This window comes from Tupaia chinensis, unplaced genomic scaffold, assembly GCF_000334495.1.
Source record: "Tupaia chinensis unplaced genomic scaffold, TupChi_1.0 Scaffold000294_5, whole genome shotgun sequence".
NCBI lineage: Eukaryota > Metazoa > Chordata > Mammalia > Scandentia > Tupaiidae > Tupaia > Tupaia belangeri.
This window is the reverse complement of record NW_006159782.1, coordinates 569,036-577,733: the sequence shown is the minus strand read 5'-3', so window position 1 is coordinate 577,733 and position 8,698 is coordinate 569,036. Positions and strand designations below refer to the sequence as shown.

Genomic DNA, 8,698 nt, shown 5'->3' with positions numbered 1-8,698 from the left:
AAGGTACCCCAGGGTGGGAAAGCTGTGGGGGGAGGGACACGTGAGAATTTCTGTACCTCCTGCTCAACTAACTCTGCTGTGAACCTAAACCTGTTAATAAAAGGCATACGCACACGGGATGTTTACTGCAGGAGTCAGACAGCCTGAGTCCGAGGCACGTGTGTAACAAGACAAGCATCTAGGGTTAAAGGTCATTTCTGAAGCCAGTTTAAGGAAGACCTAAGTGATCTCAAGAGCCCTGGCTGAGCTACTGATAAACCAAAAGGGGTCAAAAGAATAAAAGGCATCATGACAAATATCTGTTAGTATTTTCAAGATAAAATATTTTTCAAGTTCTATGGTTTAGCCGTGACACCTAAAATCTATGAATTTCACTTTACCTGTGTGAATGCCAAGCCAAGGTCAGAATGGGAAGCAAACAGGCCCCAACCACCGACACTTCTATGCGGGTCCTGGTCAGGCTGCCTGAGCCTGGTCCCAGGGCCGCTGCGCACCCACCCTCTCCTCATCCTGGCAGAACAGAATGAGGAATGGACTGCACCGCCTTATATAGCTACTAAAGTGAAATTAATCCCCAAATTGATGAGCACACAAGAACTCATTTATAATTGCTTATTTCTACTTCACAACATTCCTTCCAGTATTTCTGTTCTCAAAATTCCATTAACATTGCATTATTTTAAAATAATCTTTAGAATTAGTGTCGATGAGAAATATGTCCTCATATTCACTTAAGTAAATCTGACCATCCCCACACACTGGCTGAGCTCCACCTCCCAGTGGAGTAGACGGGGCTGGGGCTGTCTAGTCCCAGGCTCACTGCCAGGGCGGCCTGGCCTCCGAGAGGCTGGGGCTTGGGATCATGGGCCAGGACAGACAGCTCCTGGGAGGAACCAAAGCCATTTTTTAGGAGCTGAAACAGGAGGAAAAAGACGCATTCACTTTACATTAACCAGAAAACGAAACAAGGTTAAAATGAAGTTTATTTTTTTGATTTTTCAATTTTTTTTTGTTTTTTGTTTTTTGTTTTGTTTTTGTTTTTGTTTTTTTTTTTAAATAAAACTGTTTGTGAAACAGCTATTTTATCCCCATGGCAGAGTGACCCCTGAAAGATGCACTAACCCCTTCTTAAGGCCTTAACAAGTTTTTTTTGTACTTTTTTTCTTTTTTTAAAACTCAGATATTTAAAAATCATACAGTTTACAAAACAAAACAAAACAACATAAAGACTCACAGAGCATGGGGCTGTTATCTGACAGGCCCCCTTCTCCTCTATAAAAATGAAAGCACAAAGAAAAAAGGGTGATGAGGGCATCCCTGGTCATCTTAACCCACTCTGTCGCTCACGGGCAGTCACTCCTGGTCACAGCCTGTAGCACACTGCCTGCTCCTGAAGCCAAAGTCTGGCCCTCTCTCATCCCCTGGGATCCCATGGGCCAGGGCACAGCTGCCTGGAATGTGCCAAGGACAGAGAGCCTAGAGGCGGATCCTGCCTCGGCTGTGCCGTGTGAGGCCACCATGAATACCTGGTGGGCCCATGGGATCATCAGTCACAGTGACCCAGGACACTGCTACAACCTCAAGGCATCTGCCATTCTCACCCCCAAAAAAGATAAAAATTTAAAAAATAATAAATAAATAGTGTTTCTGGAAATGAAAAATTTATTTCTGTGTTTAAACATCATTCCCCCACTTGAAAACATGGACCTTCCCCACTTCCCTCCCCTCTTTAAAACCTTCCCACTTGGAGACAACTTAATGACGCAGGAGGGTTTGGTGTATTCGTCTGCTTTCACTCCTGGGCCTAGTGTTCTCTGACTCGGTGTGAGACAGGCTGAAGATCACAGCCACGTCCTGTCCTGCGTGAGATGAGAGCGCATTCAGTTCAACTTCACATTTACATTTCACTGTTACTGGAGCAAATTTGGAGTTCTTTAACTAGATGATTTTAAAATAGAATCAAAAGGGATAGCGCACCTTTCATTTAAACAAAGTCTTTCCAGACTAAAAATAGATTTATATATATATATTTTTTATCTCTCCATTTTAATTCCCCCCACCCTTTCCCATCACCTCATCCCACCCCCCTCCCCCCACATTGTCACTATGGAGATTGTGTCCATGGAAACAGCCATTCCACCATCTTGGGTCTTTCTTTCCTGTGGTGTCACCGGGTGAGTGTGATGTGAGAAGGTAGGAAGGAAGTGCTGGCATGGGCAGGCACATTGGGCGGGCGGCAGGGAGGGGTGTGGCTGCACGGGAGGGTGAGTTCCATTCCTTCAGAGGGTCCACCACCTCTCATCTCCACAGTCTCACCTGGAAGACAAGGACCAATCCCTGAGTACTAGAGACCTCTGCAAGACCCTGTTCTCTGGAGGCCCTGAGCCCGGGCTCAGAACCCTCTGCAGCTGTGCTGCTGTCCCAGGACACAGCCAAGGTCCCCCTCCCCTGCACCACCCTGCAGCTACGGACCTGGTCAATGGCGCCTGCCCAGGCCCTGAGGGCTCCTCAGGGTGTGCCCGCCTCTCCAGAGCACAAAGAGACCAGAACCAGGGAAGAGTCCTTGACCTGGTGTGACCCTGCCTGCATGGGCAGCTGGAGGAGCTCAGATAGGTCCAAGTGGGCCTGTGGCTGAGGGCACTTGGCCTCTCAGTTCTGTCCCAGTTCCTCTGGCTGACAAAGCCAGTTCTTCTCACTGAACAAGATCATTCCCATGGCCTCTGACAGAGGGCAGGTCTTGGCCTCTTTCCTGAGGATCACATAGAGCTGGAATGCGGGAGTCCTCCCAATCCCTTGGGCCTGAGGCCCCCGGACCTGCTGATGCTGGTTCCTCTCCTTTTCCGGCCTAGGGTTGAGGAGATTCTGATGATTGTGCAGGGTAGACGGCTGTCCCAAGGGCCTCGTGGAATGCCCTACAAACCATCCCATGTGCAAAAGTCTCAGACAGTGGATTCCAAGGAACAGTAGAGAAAACTGGTACCGCAGTTTGGGGTGGTAGCAGCCTCCCTCTCCCTACTCTCTGCTGATCTCAGCACTCTTGAGAATTGTGTCACAGGGAATCACCTTGCGTCTTCCTCGACCCCAACCAATAAGCCAGTCTCAGGAAAACCTGGTATCACCACTCCTTTCTGCTTCCTAAGCTCATAAACAGGCCTAACAGTGAAGAAATCGGTGCGTGTGGAATTCAGAGTGTATGTTCACATGCACACATCTGTCTTCGCCCACAGGCACTTCCTAACTGCTTGGCAGGAATCGCCAACAAGCAGGAAGACCCTCTGGAGGGCCGGCAGTACAATGTTCCTGTGCTCAGGTAGAACACACCTGGTATTCTACTTGCCAGGCCTCAGGAACGTGGCCAGCAGCTGTGTCATCCTGTTCTGACTCTGGGCTCTCAGGTCACCCCCAGCCCTCACAGCCCAGGCTTCCTCGTGCCTCTACAGGGCCCTCCTCCAGGCTGGCACAGAGAGTCTCCACTGCCTCACTGATTGCTGAGGCCAAGACAACCTCCAGGAAAGGGGAGAGAACTTGCATTAAAAAGCAGTCTCGTTCCTTCTCTGATGCGAACCGCAGTCGACTACATGGGAGTCCAGCGACATAGCCATTACGCTAGATGCTGGTCCCCTGCCATTCCTTTTTTTTTTTTTACAGAGGAAACTGAAGCACAGAGAAGCTGAGTGACCTGACTGGGACACATGCTTACTCGCTGCCCCCTCCCCACCTTGGTGGGACACAGGATCAGGAGGCTCTGATTCTGGCTTGGGCCCCAAAGATGAGTGCCACTTTTGTGGCCAATCACTAGGGCTTCTGCACAGTCCCATGGTGCATCCTAGGTCTGAAGGACAATGGCTGTCCCCGGTATGACTGCTGTAGACAGGACATGTCTGATGGATGAGACAGGATGCACATGCCCATCCTTCCCCTGAGGGGCTATGCAGCCTGTCCTCAGTATACCTGAGGCAACCCCTATGCAACGGGCCAGCCACTTAATCATGCCTGCTTCAATCCTGGGGGAACAGAGGCTGAAGCTTGTTCTGCTCAAGAGCTGAGGGCTCACCAGCTGGGAGGGCCCGAGTGAATCACAAGAACACGAAACCCATTAGTTCAGGCCCCAGACTTTCTCTTTTTCTCAAACAGGCTGGAATTCCAGGATAAAACCAAAAGGCACAGAACACTGAATGGTTCTTCCCCTAGCCAGTTTGCAGGACACAGTTCTGGAACATGCAACATAGTTCCTACAGAACTAGGCTGAGCAGGGGCAGAGCCAGCAGTGGGGGAAGGCATAGCCTGCCCTGGCTGGCAGCATCCAGGCCCCGGAACATGGCGAAGGCTGAAAGGAGGTTTTTGAAACCCACCCGAATTGCTGGCTTGCTCTGATCACAGGCAGGCAGTATGGCCTAGTGGGTACTGAAGTTCAGGAGCCACCTGCTGGTACAATGATATGCACCAGGTCCTCAGGGTTCCAATGGTTTGTCTGGTTCCTGTGACCCAAGAAATAGTAACTGGATTCCAACCACTCCATCCCTCTCATTACCAACCTTGTTTCTAGGGAGAAAACACCACCCCCACCTAGAAAGCCCCCAAGCCCCTACCCGTTCCTCACATAGCCGGGCAACAAAGGGGCCTTCTCGACAGGGGCAGCGAGTGCCACAAGTTGCATTTTGATGTTCTCTCTTCGCTTTACAACCTATTTTCCTCATCTCTTAGTGAAGTGGGAGGGCGAGGCTGGAGTCCTATAATCCTGTGCTCGCAGACACCCCCAGAAGGGTGAGGAGCCACAGCCACACACCTGCGAAGGGTGCAATCACATGCAACTTCTCAGAGCCTAAGTCTACTGAATCCTTGAGGATTTTCCTTCCCTTCATACATCTGTAAGAAGAAATCTTCCACAGTCCCAGGGAAAACTTTAAGTAACAAAACCTAAAGAATTTTGTGTTTCTCAAAGGAAAACACACCATCAGCTTCACAGAACATGGTGAGTGAAAGCAGATAGGGAAAGTGTGGGGAGAACAGGGCTGCTGGGGCTTTGGCAGGTGCCCGCCTCAAGGGTCTGTCCTGGAAGCTGCCATGTCCCACCTCCAGCACATCACTCCCATGGCCACAGGTCAGGTCTACCCTGCACAACCGATGTCAGGACAGTGGTCAGCAGCGGTCACCTTCCCAGCTACTCCGGGAGCTCAGCAATGTGGAAGGGCACCTTCTCCCCTGGTGGTGGTGAGCCTCAGAGTACACGCTGGTGGCACAGCCTGGGCACACATGAGGGCAGAGGCCTCACACCTGCTGGGGGCTGGGCAGGGTGAGGGTAGGAGTCCAGCTGGCCCCGACTCACCTGTGCTTGCTGTCCTGTCCATTCCCACGAGCACACTGCCCCCCTCACCCCCGCTCCGACTGCTCTGTGCTGAGGCTGCCTTTTGCGGTCTTGTTCTGCAAGGGGGGTAGAGGGCACGGAAGGGGAGGCTGATGACGGCAAAGCCAAGAGCAGACATGACAGGGCAGAAGGAAGAAAGCGTAGGGACCAAGGCCAGCAGGGGTGAGGACAGGAACAGCACAGAGAGAAGGAAAGAAAAAGCAGAGTCAGTACTGACAGGAGATATTCAGACGGGTTTTCAGAGGCAAAATGTGACCATTAATAAAGGGGAATTCTAAAAATAACATACGAATTAAGTAAAACAGGAGAAGACTGTAAGAACCTATGGTCCACGTCCAGGAGTAATTTTTAAGGAAAGCATAAGCATCTTTCAGGAGCGCTCTGAGGGCAGACCTCTCTGGATGGCCTCTTTCTAGTACCTTCTGGCCCCACTTGGGGAGTGGAGACAGAGAGCAGCCACTGACCACCAGGTGTCAGTGTGACCTCAGCCAGAAGAGATGAGGCCACTGTTGGAAACAACCATGGCAGTAGTCTCCACTCCAGCCCTTTCCTGGGGCTCCCTGCAAGTGCAATAGCTCAGACACAAGCCATCACCTGTCTTCCACACTCTCCTAGAGGCAGCCTCAATAAACACCCCAAAGAGTAGGCTGCGGCAGGTCCCCCAGCGGAACTGCCACCTGGAAGACAGTGTCTCCCAAAGCCTGGAGCCAGCTCTTACTGTCAGTCTGGGAGAATGCCTTTGCCCATGTACAAAGGTCTAGGAACCGAATGCCAACCTGTGAACTGGGTTTCCACTGAATTAAATGGGAAATAAGCAGTTTTATCGAGTCTGACCTAATTTCTCTAATGAGCAGATGAATGCCCTTTCCTCAAAAAACATCTTTCTCCAGGCTCCTCATCCTCCTTGGTGCTGGTCCCCATGCCACAGCCTCCCTTCAGCACAGGTGGGGACTGCAAAGGGGGAGGTCCCCAGTGCCTGGTCTTTTGGTCTTGCAGGAAGAGTCACCCAACCCCCAGTCTTACTGGAAGCAAGAGCTTTTGGGGCCTCCAACTTACCTTGTGCTTGGGGCACCTCACCGAGAAGTTCTCTTCATGTAGCAAACAATCTGCAACAAGAAGGGGACAGTCAGATGGAAACGGGTGAGAGTGTGTGTGACCAAGTTGGCAGGACTGACAAGGGTGGACATGTAGGTGAGAAGTCCCCTCACTGATTTCTAATACGAAAACACTGGAGACACCCCAAATAAACCGTGGTACCTTAACATGATGGATTATCAGTCTCATAAAAAGTTATTTTTTTAGTTTTTGCAATTGGTTGCGTGCTCTAACTGGAGAGAGGGGTGGCCATGCTGCAATCCCTCACCTCCATTCTCCTCTTGGAATTTTGGGGCATGCTTGCACATATACCCAGTGTGACTTTCCAGCTTCCGAGTCTGGGACTTGAACCTCATAGGCAGCCATGGGGGAATCCAGCCACATTCACTACCACATCACCTGGCTGGCCCAAAAGTTAATATTTTGAAATAGTTCACAGTATGACAAAATTACTCACAACACAAAGGTTCATGAAAAATCAAGATGTACTATTATATAAAAATGATAAACATACTAAGTTTGTTATAATGTCTTCTATGCATAAAAAGAAAGAAATGAAGAAAGTGACCCAAACATAGCAACGGTTCTCTTTGGGCAATAAGATCACAGGTTTTAGTTTTTTTCCTGTATTTCCACAATGATATCATATTAATAATCAGATACAAGCTCCAAAAAAAAAATTTTTTTTTAAACCTTTGATTCTAGGTTAACCCCATTCACCAGGCTCAAGCATCCTTGTCAAATACTAAATCTGCTCCTTTTTCTCCTCTGCACAGGAAGAGAGCCCAGGTGTCCGAGATAGGCGAGGCCAGGTCTGAGATCCCTGCAGCTGCCTCTGCCACACCACCCATGGAGATACGGGGCTCGCCGGCAGGAATCACATAATCCACGCTAAACACTTCAGAGTAAAGTAAAATTCCATAAGGTGCTTTTAATCCTCAGAGAGAAAATGACTCATTTTAGCTTCTAACGTGGTGACAGCATCTTCGATGACAGTGAGGACACATCTGCCTCCAGGTGAGTCGAGCTCCGTGGCATAAGGGCAGTGCACGGAGCAGGGTGAGGAACCCATTAATGAGCTCACTCTGCACACTGCAGCTCCTGGAGACTGACAGCCAGGCACTGGGGCAAGACGTGGTGGCAGGATGTTAATAAATATTGATCGCACATTCTCAGAGCGCTCCCAGCACCATGGCAGGAGGCAGCCACGGTCCCTGCCCTTGCTAAGTTTATGGTATAACTCTGGTTTAAACGGAGATCCAGATTAGCAGCCGGTGCAGCCACAGATTACAAGTGCAAAGTCGTAAGAAAGGGAGTGCACAAGTGAAAACTTTCCAGGTCTTTGGTACCTTCAATAGATGAGAAAGGACCTTGCATAATTTAGCCAGTTCTGGAACATCACTATCTGCCTTTGGAAGAGAGCGGCCAGCAGCTTCCCTGCTCCTGGGGCCCAGATGAAGCAAGTCATCACCTCGAAGCTCTAGGCCCTCCCCCAGCAAGCGACTAGTGCGGCAGTAAATGAAATGTGTTAATTTAAAACCCACAAGTACATAGCGTGACCAAGACTCCTGCTGCTCCAATCTGCCAGAGAGCTTATGAACAGCAGGAGACAGACAACGGGAGCTCAAGGGAAGCACTTCCTTCTTACCTGGGCTCTGGCAGCACCCTGCTGGCAGAGTCGCTACTTTGGGCCACAGTGAAAACAGTACACATGGGGCTTGGCCACCCTGGTGCCTGGGGGCTTACACAAATGAGGACGGGGACCGTGTTAGTGGCGAAGGGCGCCATCAGAAAGGCACAGGTGGCTCAGTTCCCGTCACAGCCAACAGTGACTTGCTGTGCTGGACCAGCAGCAAAATCGTCTCAAGTAAGAAAACATGTTCCCTCATTGTTAAAGCAGAAAAGAAGTAAAACAATCCATGTGCACTGCAGAGGCAGCTCGGAACTAGTGCCAGGCACTTCTGGAAACGATGTCTCCAAAGGAGTGTGCAGAGACAGTCCGCTCGGCAGGGCCTCCCATGGGAACTCAGTGTAGACACATGCTTTTTTCTGTTCTTCCACAAACCCACAGGCCCTCAGGAACTGCAATTCATGTTCCTGGCAGAGCTCAGACACCTGGAAGGGCGCGGGAGAGCCTCCTCTTGGCTGCCCTGGCTGGTCCCTGCTGGGGAGAATGGAGTGGCAGGGGATGCAGGACAACCTCTTCTGGGGACTCTGACAGGCGGGTGGGCCCCCAAG

General features: G+C 50.4%; 1 protein-coding gene and 1 long non-coding RNA gene across 6 annotated transcripts in view; one reads left to right on the top strand and one right to left on the bottom strand.

Moving 5' to 3' along the window:
• Positions 1 to 1,519: 1,519 nt before the first annotated feature.
• The window catches only part of TCF20 (transcription factor 20), a 58,517-nt gene continuing 51,338 nt past the window's right edge, over positions 1,520 to 8,698 (bottom strand). Inside the window, exons 3-5 of one of the 4 annotated variants that reach the window (XM_006150700.3) lie at positions 6,422 to 6,471; positions 5,327 to 5,421; positions 1,520 to 2,316 (exon numbers count right to left, since the gene is read on the bottom strand). In XM_006150700.3, coding sequence (XP_006150762.1) covers positions 5,371 to 5,421; positions 6,422 to 6,471 — 101 coding nt within the window. In that variant the 3' untranslated portion in view covers positions 1,520 to 2,316; positions 5,327 to 5,370. Of the gene's footprint in view, positions 2,317 to 5,326; positions 5,455 to 6,421; positions 6,472 to 8,698 lie in introns of all 4 variants that reach the window. The other 3 variants (XM_006150698.3, XM_006150699.3, XM_006150701.3) reach the window with 3 other exon arrangements.
• The window catches only part of LOC102486167 (uncharacterized), a 9,731-nt gene continuing 8,262 nt past the window's right edge, over positions 7,230 to 8,698 (top strand). For both annotated transcript variants that reach the window (XR_334860.3, XR_003549726.1), the window contains exon 1: positions 7,230 to 7,477. This is a non-coding gene — a long non-coding RNA (uncharacterized LOC102486167). The remainder of the gene's footprint in view (positions 7,478 to 8,698) is intronic.